The sequence below is a fragment of the Eptesicus fuscus genome, chromosome 4, assembly GCF_027574615.1.
Source record: "Eptesicus fuscus isolate TK198812 chromosome 4, DD_ASM_mEF_20220401, whole genome shotgun sequence".
Taxonomy (NCBI): domain Eukaryota; kingdom Metazoa; phylum Chordata; class Mammalia; order Chiroptera; family Vespertilionidae; genus Eptesicus; species Eptesicus fuscus.
This window is the reverse complement of record NC_072476.1, coordinates 22,044,077-22,060,537: the sequence shown is the minus strand read 5'-3', so window position 1 is coordinate 22,060,537 and position 16,461 is coordinate 22,044,077. Positions and strand designations below refer to the sequence as shown.

Here is a 16,461-nt window from a genome sequence, read left to right as displayed (position 1 = left end):
GGTGGTGTGTGTGTGGGATCGACATTTCTCACATCAATGTCTATCTATCTGTCTGTCTGTCTCTCTCTCAGCTGTAAAAAAGGAGCTCTTTCCTTTCGTGACAGTATGGATTGACCTGGAGATTAAACTAAGCAAAATAAGCCAGTCAGAGAAAGACAAATGCCGTATGCTCTCACTTATATGTGGAATCTAATGACCAAAATAAACTGACGAACAAAATAGGATCAGAGGCATGGAGGCATGGAACAGACTGACAGAGCTATGAGGGAAGGAGTGTAGGGGTGGGGGACTAGAAGAGATTAGCCAAAGAACAGAAATGCCTATACGTAGCCCATGGGCACAGACAACAATGGTGAAGGCCAGGGGGGAGACCGGGGGGCATGTGTAATAGTGCCAACAATAATAAAAAAAGAATGCTATGTCTTCAGAGAGAAAAATATCCTGGCCTTAGCCATTCGTCTCACGAAAGATGGAATAGAATCATCCCTACCAGCTTCATAAGTGATGAGGCCAGATGGAGAAAATTTGGTGGGCTGAGTAGACCGTGTTTAAGATAATGGCCAAATCAAGCTGGATTGTTGTGGGCAAGTAGCAACAAAGCAATAATGTTAGGTGTGGACATTGTACCAGGCAGACATAACAGGGTCCAAGTAGCTGAAAATCTATGGTTAGACTTGTGGCTATTGTACCCTTTATGACTTAATGAGTGGGCACATGTCTCTCGCTGAAGAAGAAATCCTTTGGATTGAAAATGTTTTTCCAGAACAGTGTGACAGACACCTAGGGTACCAGCTGGTCGGGGAAGAGTCAGTCCATCAGTAGGTTATTTGGAGAATCAAACCTTTCCCATGTATCTAACATAACTTTGGGTCATGTTGCTATCCAATTTGGAGGATGTCAGCCTGTGGGGTAAAAGTTATTAAATGGGAATAAAGAGAAATGGCAGCATTCTCACATAAAATAAGCAGAAATAAAACTTTTACCTTCTAAAATGTGCATCCTGACAAGTTCAGAACGATCTGGTCGGCTTCGAATCTTGTGCTTCAAAAAGTTTTCAGTCTTAAAAAAAAACCAACAGAAAAATCTTGCATAAATTAATTATGACTTATTGTGGTTTTACATATTTTTCTCTCAAGGTACTCCATTTAAATTAATTGATACCCTTTTGGTCATGATTTTGAGAGAAAGAGAAAAGCAGAAATTAATGCTTTGAGAAACTATTATCCAATATATGATTTAAATTGTAGCCTTCAACATTGTACAAGGACATAGTATATGCTGGTATAAAGTAATCAAGTTATAGACCTTTATTTTAAAACTTGGGAAAGGTAAAGGCTCATAATTTTGAAATTGATTTTTGAACAGACATAAAATTTCGAACATTTAAATATCTAAAAAAATATAAACTTCAGGTTAAGTAAAAAAATCCACCTAAATAACAATTTACTAAAATTTCTCACATATTTTCTTTGATGAGTTCATATCCTTGATCAGATTTTCTTATTCAGAACTGTACTCAACTCTAAACAATAGGGTTTTATATTTTGTAAGACTCTAAGAGATCATTATTGCATCCTAAGAAAATTCTAAAGGAATTTTTGGAAAATGCTTTTCATAAAACATGATAGAAGTTTTCCCTAAAACAAAAAGAAAAAATGTGCATATTGGTACTTTTAAAGAAAAGTAACAAATATCAATTTGGTGTGCAACTATGATGGAGTCAGCTCAAAGAATAAAACAGAGTGGCTTGTGGCCATATTCTTTCATTCGGTCAGATTCTCCTACCCTTGGTCAGATGTACAGGTAACACAGTAGGGTCTGTGTCTATCTGCTGGGGTAACAAATGGCAGAATTACTTCATTATCATTCTGAAAACTGGTTATACTCTGAAAGCAAGTAAGCAAATAAGTATGATTTGTCTTGTATGTACAAAATTAGTCACTAGTTTTAAAAGAACAAAATTTGAATGTCATGTATCTTCTACCAACTTCCAAGATAAAACTACCCCAGGATATAATACTCTACATGGCATGTATCCTGCAAATTCACTGCAGTTCCTCTTTTGACATATTTAGGAGTAAGATTGCTACTTGTCCACTGGTACTTTGAAATAAGAGAGAAGCAGAGAAGTAGAACATTTTAAAGTGAGACTTCTTACTCTGGCTCGTTCCAAGCTTTTTATCTGCTCATGGAATGCTGCTGGGCTCTTCAAGGCTGGGAGAGGAAAAGAAATTGGTTTCGTAGTATAAATAGAGGAGTTAATACTTCAGTCAAACGTTACAGTATTTCTTGATGTTTCTTCTTAACCTTATTAGTTCACATCTACAGTTCCATTTATTTACTAGTTCCTTTAGGAGATCTGCAAAATTTGGAACCTTAAGTGTTTCATAATTAAAACTATGTATTTTAGCCCTAGCTGATTTTGCTCAGTGGATAGAGCATCAGCTTGTGGACTGAAAGGTCTCAAGTTCGATTCTGGTCAAGGGCACGTGTCCGGGTTGCGAGCTCGATCTCAGTAGGGGATGTGCAGGAGGCAGCAGATCAATAATTCTTTCTTATCATTGATGTTTCTATCTCTCTCTCTCCCTTCCTCTCTGAAATCAATAAAAGAAAACACACACACAAACACACACACACACACACAAAGAAAAAAAACACCCCACACTATATATTTTATAGGAGCATTTGAGATCTTGTTCCCTGGCATACATCAGTTTAGCTCAAATAAACTCATAAAAATTAAAATAAAACTATATGTATTTCATAAATAAAACAAGTAAACTTTTAAAATGAAGTTGTATACATAATGACAATGCAAATATCAGGTTAGACTAGTTCCAACCAATTGCTGGGGCAAATTATCATCACCAAGGGAACTCTGATGATTCCTTGATAGGACTTTATTGGCCATATAAGCTCCTGGAAAAAGCCCGGATGTCCTTAGGACATTTAACCTTGAGTGATCTAACCTTGAACATGAGACACACTGTACTTCATGTTGTACAGATCTATTATTTACTGAGAACCCACAACAGGCTTAGCCCAGTATTCTGTGGTCAATCTCAATTATATTACTGTTGATCGTCACAACAACCTTGCAAGGTAGGCATTACCCCAGTATAGATGAAGGGCTCCAAGAAGTAAAATGAATTCTTGAAGTTATATAGCTAGATGGTGATCAAAGTGGGATTTAAATCTAGAATTTTGAATTTGAAAGGTTCATGCTCTTTCTACCACACCACAATGCAAACCACTCTAAAGACATAGTGATTCTTTAATATGTTAAGTGCTAGTATATTAAATATTCCAGAATCCCCAAGTGAGGGCAAGCAGTACTTATTTACTAAGTCCTTGTCTACTGCAGTTTTTCTATCAATTATCTTTGCAAAATCTTTTGCATGTCCACCCCTGTCTGATAACACCCTGCACTTATGACTACAGGCAGTCAGATGATGTGGGTGAGATACAGGACTAGCTAGGCTCACTTAGGCTGTCATCTCCAAAAGTTGGCCCATCAACTCTTGTAACATTACTATTGTCAGCTCTGGTACTTGAAGCACTGCAGAGACTCCCAGCAGCCAGCCCCAACAGGTTTGGCTAGAGACCAACTTCTAAAAGCAGAAACCAGCTTCTAAAAGCGGACTGGCTTAGCAGTGGTGTCTTAAACATCATAATTTGTACCTATTTGATTGATCCTGTTCATAGTCAGGAATGTAGTGGTGAAGAAATCTGGCAGATTATTAAACCAGCTTTGACTCTGTCACAATGCTAGCTTAAAAATATTTAGACAATTAATAGTCCAGAAAAAAGGTTTCAATGGGAAAAATCTACTGCAGAGCAAAACTGTTCCTTATAAACCAAAAAAGGTAAAATCAATGATTCAGAAGACTGGGAAGCATACTAGTAAACGTATTTTGTAATTTATTTATTTTTTTAAAGCCAAATAAGTTACTTTTTGGAGAAATCAACTTTTAGAAAAAATCCATATAAGTAATCCTAATGGCCTACATAAAACCACCCCTCTTCCCCTCTAAAATATGGCATCATCTTCTACTTGGTGATTAAAGCTAAAGAAGACAACCTGGACAAATATTCTAAAATTAACCAACTCTCAAAAAATGAAGAACTGAAACTTAGAGATAGCTAGTTGGAAAATATCTGTACTCAGGCAAGAAAGATTTTATTTATTATAAATAGAATATTTATTAGTCCTGTAACTAAAACACACTTAATATTACAGCCCATACTATAACATAAAAGATAATTTAAATTAAATAATTTAAAATAGAATAAGGTTTTGAGTTAATTTTATATGCTACTTTTGCAAGTCTAAGTAACACTGGATCCATTATGTAGGATTACTTCAATTATTTAAAACTAAAACAAATGTTGCAGTTTGAAGAAATGATGTTAGCTTAATTACAGAGTTTTAAAGGTGTTCCTCTGTATAATATAAAATTTGAGTCCAATTTTTAAACGGCATCGAGTTTTCAAAATGTGTTTTAAATAATTCTCTTAGGATGGCAATGCTGAAGCCTGTTTTTTCTTATAAACTCATCTGGCAATTATATATTGATTACATGGATACAGGTTCTTCTTGGACATGCCCATTGTTACATTACATTAGAGATGACAGACACTTGAATCTTACGTGGCATGATGCCCTGGTCCACGAGCTGTTCCCGTGTCCGCCTCTGTTGCAGCCTCAGCTGAAGCACTGTGAAAAAGAAATAATTACCATTGGAGTTCAGAGGCAACAGCAGGAGGCAACTTTATTAAACATCTTCTAATTCATAATGGAATACGAATACTACCTGGCACCATCCAACCTGTAAAAGGAGAACCAGTTCATGATTCCTGCCTGTTTGGTGAACTCTGACGTTCTCTCAGAATACTTTGTGTTAAGTTAGTTAATAATGTTAATTTGCTGAATAAAGCGAATTATTTGTTGTTTAAATACAATCACATAGTACTTGGCAAATAAACAAAAATAACTGGCTTATATACTGTCTTATTTGTAGAAATAGAAATATATTTAATAAATAGAGATTTCTTAACATTCCTTAGTTTCTTTTAAAAACTAGTTATGGCAAAAATGTATTTTAAGAAAATATTGAATTATTTGGAGGGATTTACTCCATCAGGAACGAATTTTAAATAGATTTAATGTAGGTCAACTGCATAATAAAAATTAGACACATGAGATATTACTAACAACCCGAGGGAAAATTTCTAAATTAAGAATTTAAAGTTTACTAATCTTTGCACAATACAAGACACCATAGCTCATTCTACAACTTCTAAAGAAGTCACAAATCGATAGACACCTTATAATTTTAATAAAAAGAAACAAATAATCAGAACTTGTAAAAAAACAAGGTATATCACAAAATGTGTATATTCCATTTGCCAATTTAATAAAAATAATTTTTTGTTCTCAATTTCTTAAGTGGATTCCTTTCATAGAATCTATAATTTCAGCTGGAAAATTAGCTAATTTCAAAAGAGGAATATATGAAGCAACTTTAAAAACATTTTTCCTTGGTTTACCTTACACTAAATTTTAAGTTTCCACTTTTATTTTTGTTTCAAAACCTTGATGAAAACAAAGGTTAGGATTTTAAGTATCTGCTTAAGGGTTGTCAATATGCAAATAAATAAATAAAAATAAATAAAAAAATTCCCATGTGTATTTCTTTCTTTTTCTTTTCTTTTTTTGTTAATCCTCACCCAAGGAAATATTTCCATTGATTTTTAGAGAGAGTGGAAGGGAGAGGGAGAGACAGAGAGAAACATCGATGTGAGAGAGACACATCGATTGGTTGCCTCCTGCATGCACCTTGACCAGGGCCAGAGAACCTGCAACCAAGGTACGTGCCCTTGACTGGAATCAAACCCAGGATACTTCACTCCGTGGGCTCTATCCACTGAGCCAAACCGGCTCAGGCCCCATGTGTATTTCTTAAATGTATGGAAGGACAGTAAGAGAGAATTTTCTAGCAGGGGGTGATGCTGGAATAGGAGCTAGCTCAGACCAGTCTCTTACCCAGGCTCAAATGCAATGCATGTGATGGCTCCTACTTGCAACAAACCTGAGGCCTGAAGACAAAGGGCCTGTGGCCCTCAAGCCTTTGCTTTTTGCTTGCCCTTGTGCTGACTTATAGCTCAAAGCACAATCTTAGGTATATTTCAAAAAGAGGCTAGGCTATAAAATAGCTTTTAAACATTCTTAAATTCATTGCTAGATATGAATGTCTTCCTTTATTAAGTACTAAAAAAAATGTTTTTTGCTTCTTTTGGGGACCATTGGATCACAAAGATTCATGACATCCCATTTAGAATGGAAGCAATTGACATAAGATTCTATTACACAAGCAAAAGCAAAATTTAATAGTAAAAAAAATGTATGCACATGTTTCTCATATTAAAAGGCTTTGTGATATTTTAGATCAATTATGCTCTAACACAAAGATCTTTTCCTTGATAACTTACAGTTTATTGAGGATAGTGTGTTCCCACTGTACTTTACTAGGAACAAAAATAATCAAAGAGTTGACCTGTGAATCTGATAGCACCCAAATGGCTGCATACTCTAACATTCTTCTGTGAATACTAAAGTTAATGCTTGTCTGAAATTAATGGTCATATTCAAGAGGTAGAATCCCATATTCAAAGAAAAGGAATACTGAGAGAAGAAAAAGGTCAGAACAATGTCCCGTTCAAAGGCTGACACTTCTGGAACACGGTGGTCCACGTCTGTTGGAGAATCTCTAGCAGTATCTTTCTTTTCTCCCAAGGGAGATCTCAAAGACAGGAGTAAAATATAAAGGGTAATGAAAACATCCATCCCCTTCTTTGGTTTAAAACAAACAAACAAACAAACAAACAAACAAAGCACCAAACTTGAGAAATGTATCAAACACAATATATACTGTTGGGCTATGGTGTTTTGAAATGATGGATACATTTGCAACCACTTGATGTGCAAACCAACACTGAAGGCAACAGCTTGTTAGTCTTGAAGCACCTCCTGATTGTATATTGGTCAACTGCCCTCATGCACCTTGACAACAACCCTGTCAACTGCATCATCTTTGATTAGAAATCACACTTTCATGCTGATGTGTTAAGGTATCTGCTACCACAAGGGTAACACACAAAATTAATTCATGTCACCAATCATCACTTGTTCAAATAAAACAAAACCCAAATGCAAACCAATTGTGTTTCCTATCCAGTTTGTTTGATGGCAAAACAATCAATCTAACTTATGCCTTACCACTAGAAGATAAGAGATCAATCTTCCCAATCAATGCTCTCACCATTGCCTATATAATCTTCCCAAGAAGTAATATCATTATACTACAAAGCAGTATGGCAGGCAGCCTTCCCAGGCATGTTCATTTATTAAGACACTAGTGGCCTGGTGCATGAAATTCGTGTTCCCTCAGCCCAGCCTGCAATCGGGGACCCCTTGGGGGATGTCCGACTGCCGGTTTAGGCCCAATCCCATAGGGATTCCACAGGGATCGGGCCTAAATGAGGAGTCGGACATCCCTCTCGCAATCTGGGACCGCTGGCTCCTAACGGCTCACCTCCCTGCCTGCCTGATCGCCCCTAACTGCCTCTGCCTGCCTGCCTGCCTGCCTGATTGCCCCTAACTGCCCTCCCTTGCCGGCCTGATCTTGCCCCCAACTGCTTTCCCCTGCCAGCCTGATCACCCCTAACTGCCTCTGCCTTGACCCCACCACCATGGCTTTGTCCAAAAAGAAGTCGGACATCTGGAAGATGGCTGGTTGACCCGGTCTAATTAGCATATTACCCCTTTATTAGTATAAATAGATTATATAGGATAGGATTGCTTAAATGGGGGGGAGCCTTTTTCAGCAGGAGGAGATGCTCTTGGCAGACAAAAATACATAATCCCTATATCTGGACTGATAGCCAGCCATATGTACTATACTGCCAAACCAGTCATTAAAAAATTGAACCACTTTCTTACACCTTATACCAAACAGCTGTTGCCCTTAAAAAACCCTCCTCAGCCCCCAACTTAGGTTCTGCCTTTGCAGTTCACCCAGATTAGGTTCTGACTAGTCAGCGTCAAAAGCTTCGCCTCCTAGGCAGCCACTGGCTCCTCGCAGTTCACCCAGATTTCGTTCTGATTGGCTGGTTTCTATGCCAGTCAGCGTCAAAAGCTCCACTTCCTAGGCAGCCATTGGCTCCTCGCAGTTCACCCAGATTTGGTTCTGATTTGTCTGTTTCTATGCCAGTCAGTGTTAAAAACTCTGCCTCCTAGGCAGCCTGCAGTTCACCCAGATTTGGTTCTGATTGGCCAGTTTCTATGCCAGTCAGTGTCTCCGGGCCTGATGAGAACTGCGGGGCTGATCAGCAGCCCTCCTGCAGCCGCTGGCGAGGCCCAGAGAGAAAAAGAGGCAAGGGCTGATCAACAGCTGCCACAGAGGCTGTGAATCAGACCCTGCTTCTCTCTCTGGGCCTGATCTGCAGCCCCCTTGGCAGTCAGTGCTGGGTCACCATGCCTGCAGGACTGACTTCAGTTGTTTGGTCATCTGTTCGGTTGTTTTGGACGTTATGGACCCTGGCTCTTTATATATATAGAGATTAGGAAGAACATGAATGGAAGAAGAGGCATATCACCAGACATGCTGTTAGTACTGTTAATGACCTGCTTGATTTAGTTTTAATCTATCACAATAAGTGGGCATTATTGGACACATTCTACTGAATATGAGGCACAATGCACCATTAAGAGATGGGATACATTGCCACTTTGGATCATTAAAACAATTATAATATTCATTGATATTAAATATACAAAGTCACTCATAACCTGATAGAGGCTCTTCTGAGAACAACTAATGGTTATAAAGAGTACCCATCAAATAGGGACAGGCTCATAATTATGGAAAATATCAAACTTCTGTTTAGTACTTCCCACTCATCACATTCACAAAAATTCAATATATAAAAAATGACAAATGATATCTGCATCTTACAGAACGCTGAAGGCCAGGAAGAACAAGGCTTGAATGATGTGTACATCTTATTGTCCCACAACATGGGAAAACTAGAATTGGGCAGAATTTGGCAATGCTTATCCAGTACTGTGAAGGGAGAAGACCCTCTCTTAATGATCAGAAGCATTCGTGGTTGTGGGATCAAGATTTTTTATCAAGTTTCTCTGGGACTTATATGAATTAAGCCTAGAGATCTTCTTCCTCTCTTAGTAGCCTCCACTTTCATGTCTGCACAGAGGGAGGAAAGGCCCAGATCACTGCATGCTACTGCGCCTGTTGCACAGTTGTAGTTTCTTAAGAACAATGAATAAACTGGCTGAATAAGAATGACATTTTGGAAAACCTGACACTGCCTGTGTTGACAAGACTGCATTCCTAAAAACTCAAGACTAGGCACTGGTCCAGCAATGCTTTTCTGTGGTGGCAAGTGGGTGGTGATGGTAGTATAGCTGCCTAAGAAGACAGTTTCCTGGGCAATGGCCTTGTGTCTGAAAACTGAACCAACGAGCATTCTCCCATGGGTGCCTCGTTGAGTTGATGAACTGTGCTATTGGACTGACATAGCTTCCATTCTAATTAGTTAATTGACAGAAATCCAGTATCCTCCATGGCCATCTTGCCAATAATTACAAGTCTATAGAATTCTCAGGGAGAAGAAAAAGTTCAAAACACTGAGTGAGCAGTTACATCTTTTCAGAAAACAGAGGACATAGTGATAGGGTTGAAACAGAATTCATGTTATAATTGCTCACATTTGAACATTTTCAAAGACTATCTTTATCTCTGAAAAATGTATAAACAAAAATAATCAAACTTATGGTCCTAAGACGTTCTTAAGTTTAAAATATTTGGGTTTAAACCTGATTAATGTTCTCCAAAAAGGGGAGGCAGCAATAAAGTATGTATATCTCACTATAAAGCTAGTATGTATTCTCAGTGCAAAATCAGGTCCTATAAGTTCAGAATTCTCTAATAGTTCTGTATTTCCTGATAATAAAACTCACAAAAGGCATGAAAAGGGCCCTCATCAATAGAAGATGAGGCTCTAGAGTCACTTGCTGACCATGATATATGTATCATCTTTGAAATTATAGATGAGTGAGAATATAAATACATACAACTTTATATCCATTGCATTTAGAGATAAAAATTTTAATTAATTGTTGGATTTTTTTCCAAGGTGATGTGTCTTGTTACCTCTTAGGGTTAACATTCATGGTATCCTATTACATTTCAACAAAGAAAAATGCATATAATTTTGAAAATTCTACTTAGTGTTTTCCTTGTTAGGACAAATAAAAACAATATTGTGTCAACAGAAGTGTTTTGAACTTGCTCTTCTTTTTATACAGGAAAAGTAAAAATTTAATTTTAAAGACCATTTAAAAAAATGAAAGGTAGCTTATCTAATGTAAAGATAAAATGTCATTCTTATTCAGCATCATAAATAGTTCAGATATTTAAAAGTACCTTCTTTTAGTTCCTTTCTCCTGCTTCTTAAATGGTTTAAAGTGCTTTCAGAACAAAATCTTAGGATTAGTCTCCAGTATGAAAAACCTTAAAATATCATGCTGTCTTTCACGTAATACTTATATCCACTTCAAAGTTTCCAGCTGCTTTGTGAACCCGGATGATATGTCTATTCTTTTTTGTTTCTATAAGTAGAATGTATGGAATGTTTCCTTAATATGATGTAATTAAAGTGCTTTTTCACTCTAAAGAAAAAAACACCCTATTATGCAACATTTTAATAATAACATATAGCGATTCAGCATGAATTGAATAGGCCAAAACAAAGCATAGTTTTGGCCTAGGTTTGCAAGGGGACATCTGAAGACTGTATATTATAAAAACAAGGCAGAAATAATACTTCCTAGGAAGCAGAATGGCAGGCAGCCATGGTCTTGACAACTCTTTATAAATAGCTAGTTATGGGGTATGAAGGAGGGTGGGTTGAAGAGGGGAGGGCAGATGAGCAGCTGTCTGCAAACTAGAGAGGATCCAATGTATATTATTTAATTATAAGATGCTGGACAAAAAAACTGCAGAATCATGAGGGGTGAAAAAAACAAAAAAACCTGAGCAGTCAAGGAACGGTTGGGTAAACCAGAGGTAAAAGCAAAGATGGAAAACTAAAGAACACTCTTGGAATTGACTATGTATTGACTCTGAATCAGTATCAGGCCAAAAACAGAAGCTGATTTCAGTTGTTTTTTAAAAAAATATTTTCAAACAGATATATAAATGAATGAAGTGGTTGGTTGGCAAACATTTATTATGTATTGTTTAAATAGTATTAAATTAGGGGCCTGATCCTATGAAAACAAGACAATTTAGAAAAGCCAACACTCTCACGTTATCTTTTGAATTTAGACACAAGAGAGATGAACTGGCCCCTAAGTAACACCTTATGACAATTAAGTTTGAGGCCCCATGCAATCCTGGTTCAGTGTTTTATCAAGCAGCAGCTTAGCAGTCAAGTTTACAATTGCATTTGATTATTTGGGAGGGGGGGAAAAGGACAGTTTAAAGATTAATACTGAAAAGGCAAAAGATTGATGAACTGCTCTTCCTTTACCTTAAAAATAAATGTTAAATTGTAATTATTGTTACTATTACTGCTATTACTTTACATACTGGCTGAAGAGAACTACTTTTTTTCAAAGATAAAAAAGCTATAAGGTTTTTTTTTAAGACTTTATTTTTTTTTAGGGCAGTTTTAGGTTTACAACAAAATTGAAGGGGAGATATACTCCCTATTTCCACAACCCATTATCAACAGGATTTAAAAATGTAATTCTACAAAGACTCCCGTATTTGTAGTTCTTTGCTGTATATGGTTTATTTTGCAGTTAAAGGGTAAGAGGTCAATCCTGAAGTGTTAGCTTCTGAGCTTGGGACTCAGAAATGCCTTACTATTTGTACCACTAATACCTCTATTTAAAAATCAATGTTTTATAAAAAAATTTAATTTTTATTTGTTAAAATAAGTGACACATGCAGATAAAAAAAGGTATTAAAAAGAAAAGTGAAAATCAGTCCATGCTACCCTAGTCCTTCTCCACAAAGTAACCACTGTTAAATTTCTAGGGCTCCAGAGAATGTTTTGTGAATATTCCAACAATATTAAATATATAATATGCAAAGGAGACACACGCAGTCGGATCATACTAGTCATGTAGTTTAGGGTTTGCTTAAAAAAACCCACATGAAATCTAGCCCTGGCTGGTGTGGCTCAGTTGGTTGAGTGTCATCTCCTGCACTAAAAGGTTGCCATTCAACTCCCAGTCAGGGCACAAACCTAGGTTGCAGGTTTGATCCCCACTAAGGGTGTGAACAGGAGGCAGCCAATCAATGTATCTCTCTCACATCGAAGTTTCTCTTTCTCTCTGTTTCTCTGATTCCTTCTCCCTTACTTTCTCTAAAATGAATAAAAACATATTTTAAAAAACATGAAATCTAGTTCATTCTTACTGGCTGTGTTAATGGCTGTATCTAACACATGGATGTTATCAGTCATACACTCTTAAGTTTTGATATTTCTTGTTATTATAATAAGGCTGCAATGGTTCTCCTGATTCATTTTTTAGCATATTTTGAGTTTACAAACACACTACATTTCTAATAATTTAAAATTTCATAGGGCACATTGCAATCCAAATGGTTGTACCAATCTATACTCCCACTTACAGGGTAAGAGAGTATCTTTTTGTTCATCTCTTCCCCACAATATACATCACCATGTTTTAAAGTAACTTTAAATTCACTTCCACTTACCTAAAACTGGCTATATAAGCCCAAAATAATAGTAAAATTTGGTACAATAAATAAGCAGTAAGGGACCAAAAGATATCAAAGGAATTAGTAAAGTGATGGGGCTAGGTTTGAGTGGTTGTCAGAAGTTCAGATTAAGCTTTCTTTTGCAAATCATATATTTATTTATATAAATTTGGTAGAATTTTTCTGATGTTCCAGGGTACAAAACTTAAGCATAAGACTTCTCATTATTTTCTTCAACTCCAACAGCTGAGAGATATAATGACCAGATTTGAGATCTATTCAGAAAAAAAGCAACATCATGTGGTAGGGACTGGATATTGTATTTGAAGGAGAAAGAGATAAAAATGATGCCTGGGTTTCTGGCTTAAGCACCCAAGTAGACCATTTATGAGATAAAGAGCACAAGTTGGCCATTAGGGAGTCTAGTCTTGGACATGTCTGAATTGAAAGTAGAAATGTGCAAGCGACAACTGGCTGTATGGGTCCAGATTTCAGAAGGTAGGTCTTGCTAGGAGATTGAAATTTGGAAGTTGTGACTTATGTAGTATTTGACAAGGTAGAGAATAGAAAAAGAAAAGGCAAAAGAAGCCCAGGACTATGCTCTGAGGAAAGTTAACAATTAAAAGTTAACAATTTATCGATCAGCTAGGGCTGCGGTCGGCAAACTGCAGCTCGTGAGCCACATGCGGCTCTTTGGCCCCTTGAGTGTGGCTCTTCCACAAAATGCCATGGCCTGGGCGAGTCTATTTTGAAGAAGTGGCGTTAGAAGAAGTTTAAGTTTAAAAAATTTGGCTCTCAAAAGAAATTTCAATCGTTGTACTGTTGATATTTGGCTCTGTTGACTAATGAGTTTGCCGACCACTGAGCTAGAGGATGAAAATCCAATAAAGAAGACAGAGGAAGCTGCCTGGGAGGAGGAGGAGCCTGGAGGGTGTGTATAAAGTGTTTCTAGAAGGGATTCATGATCAACAGGGTTAAGTATTGCTGTTTTAATACATGGAGGAGCTAATTTTGGAGTGATGAATGGAAGTCATACTGGAGGAGGTTAAGGAATAAAGAAGGACCAAAAGTATGAATGACGTTAATGGAAACAATACTTTCAAGATGTTGTCCATGAAGGGTAGGAAAGAGGGTGAAAAGCTTGAGAAGGCATGGAACTTCAGGTTGGAACATATTGAGCAAGTCTATAACTAATAAAGAGCAAGAGAGAAGAAAGGGAAGGAAAGAGAAAGGAAGAGAAAAGATGGGAATGAATATGGATGAAAATGAACAAGAGACTAAGAGGCAGCAGGTCCCTTGAAGGGAAGGAGGTGCAGAGCATACAAGGACAGCCTCTGTTAAGAGACACTTCTATCATAGGAGGGTAGCAAGGACTGGATATAGCTGCAGATGGGTTTATAGATTTGGTCTGGGACGTCCAAATGATGGCTTTTATTTTCTCAGAGAAGGAGGAAGAAAGGTCATCTGTTGAAAGTGAGATGAAGGAAAAGTTAGTTTGAGGCCAGTAAAGGAGGTCTGAAATATCACTGCAGACAGTGAAGAGCAAGTTGAAAAGAAACATGGTTATTTATTACAGAAAAGCTCCAACTAATAATGATAACAGCTTGGGGGAGAGAAGTCAGTCAGGAAGCTGGCAAGTCACTCACTGGCTCTGAACTATATCATTTTTATAAGGAAGACCACGAGATATGAAATTAGAACTCTGGCAGTTCTTTTTAAAGCTTATTATATAAAACTAGAGACCTGATGCACGAAATTCGTAGGCCTTCCTTCCCCCGGCTGCCGGCACTGGCTTCCCTCTGCCTGCCTGCTGGCACCGGGGACAGGGGCTGGCTTCCCTCAGGCTGCCCGCAGGCATCTGAGACCCGAGCTTCACTCTGGCTGCCGGCAGGCACCTGGGCTGGCTTCCCTCCGGCTGCCCACAGGCACCCAAGACCCGGGTTTCACTCTGGCCGCCGGCAGGCACCCAGGAAACGGGCTTCCCTCTGGCCCTGGCTTCATCCATAAGGACGTCCGGTCTAATTAGCATACTCCCCTTTTATTATTATAGACTAGAGGCCTGGTGCACAAATTCCTGCACTGGTGGTGTCCTTGGCGTGGCCTGCCACTCCTGCTCATTCTAGCCCTGCTGCGCCTGCCATGGGCTCATGCCCAGTCAGTCCTGATCAGGAGAGGCTCGTGCCACTGCAGCGGATTCCTTCTCGCCAGCCGTGAGCCCTGCGTCTTGCACCCATCCTGAGGGGAGTGGGGATGGCTGGGACGCGATTGGCCCTCTGGGCGGGTGGTGGGATGCCCTTGCCAGCCCAGGATCCGGATCTGTCCCGCTGATTGCGCCAATTGTGGGGAGCCACCTGGCTGGGACACTTTTATATCATTTCTTCCTTGCAGAATGTCTAGGGAGGGGAAGTGGCTGTGGTGCTCAAGGCCGACGGATCTGTTGGGATCGTGCTAGTGACACATGTCTGTTGGTGTCTGGCCCGTTCTCCAGAGATTGGACCTGCAGGACTACTGAGGAAGTGAGTGGCTGTCACAGGGGTGGTGGGTGGCTGGAATGGGCGGTCAAGCTGCGCGGCACTCCTGCTGTGGGAGCGCCATTGACCACCAGGGGGCAGCTCCTACATTGAGTGTCTGCCTCCTGGTGGTCAGTGCACGTCATAGCAACCAGTCGACCAGTTGTTTGGTCACTTAGGCTTTTATATATATAGACTAGAGGCTCAGTGCACAAAATTCGTGCATGGGGGGGGTCCCTCAGCCTGACCTGCACCCTCTTCAATCCGGGAGCCCTTGAGGGATGTCCAACTGGCAGTTGGACATCCCTCTTGCAATTGGGACCTCTGGCTCCTAACCGCTCTGCCTGCCTGCCTAATCCTCCTAATTGTCCTCCCCTACTGGCCTGGTGACCCCTAACTGCCCTCCCCTGCCAGCCTGGTCAACCCTATTAACTTTTTAAAAAAAATCTTATCCCCTTCACACACAATTGTATTTGACTTCCTTATTGGCTTCTCCCTCTCACACAATTTTTCTCCCTCCTTTATGTAACACTTTTCCTACTGACTCATCATTTATAAACTTTACTTTCCTCCTTATTTCCTACTTCTGTTCCATCATCCTTCTTCCCATCTTTCTCCTACCCTTCCTCCCTCCCCACATTCCTTCTTTCCTTTTTCTTTACTCCTCCTCTCCCTCCCCTTTTCCTTCCTTCCCACCTTAATTTTTTTCTTCACTTCCTCCCTCAGACCTGCTTTGCTCCCTCCTCCATTTCTTCCTTCTTCCCATTCTCTTTTTAAGCTCTACTGGCTCCCCTTTAAAACTTTTCTTCCCTCCCTCTTTCTCTCTCATCCTACCTTTCCCATACACTCTTCTCTACTTACTTCCACTGTTTTAATATCTATCTATCTACCTGCCTAATTATTCACTATCATTTATCTTTTTTCTTTTCTGACTCCTACTTTTAAAATCTGTCCTCAGTATACAACTACACTTGGCCCTAACCGGTTTGGCTCAGTGGATAGAGCGTTGGCCTATGGACTGAAGGGTCCCAGGTTTGATTCCGGTCAAGGGCATATACCTTGGTTGTGGGCACATCCCCAGTTGGGGGTGTGTAGGAGGCAGCTAATTGATGTTTCTCTCTCATCGATGTTTC

General features: G+C 39.0%; 1 protein-coding gene across 2 annotated transcripts in view; it reads right to left on the bottom strand.

Annotated features, from left to right (window-relative positions):
* Positions 1-16,461, bottom strand: part of MRTFB (myocardin related transcription factor B) — a 200,172-nt gene that overhangs the window by 50,740 nt on the left and 132,971 nt on the right. For both annotated transcript variants that reach the window (XM_054714745.1, XM_028145499.2), the window contains 3 exons: positions 4,652-4,717; positions 2,159-2,214; positions 984-1,059 (listed from right to left, as the gene is read on the bottom strand). In XM_054714745.1, the coding sequence (XP_054570720.1) occupies positions 984-1,059; positions 2,159-2,214; positions 4,652-4,717 (198 nt within the window). The remainder of the gene's footprint in view (positions 1-983; positions 1,060-2,158; positions 2,215-4,651; positions 4,718-16,461) is intronic.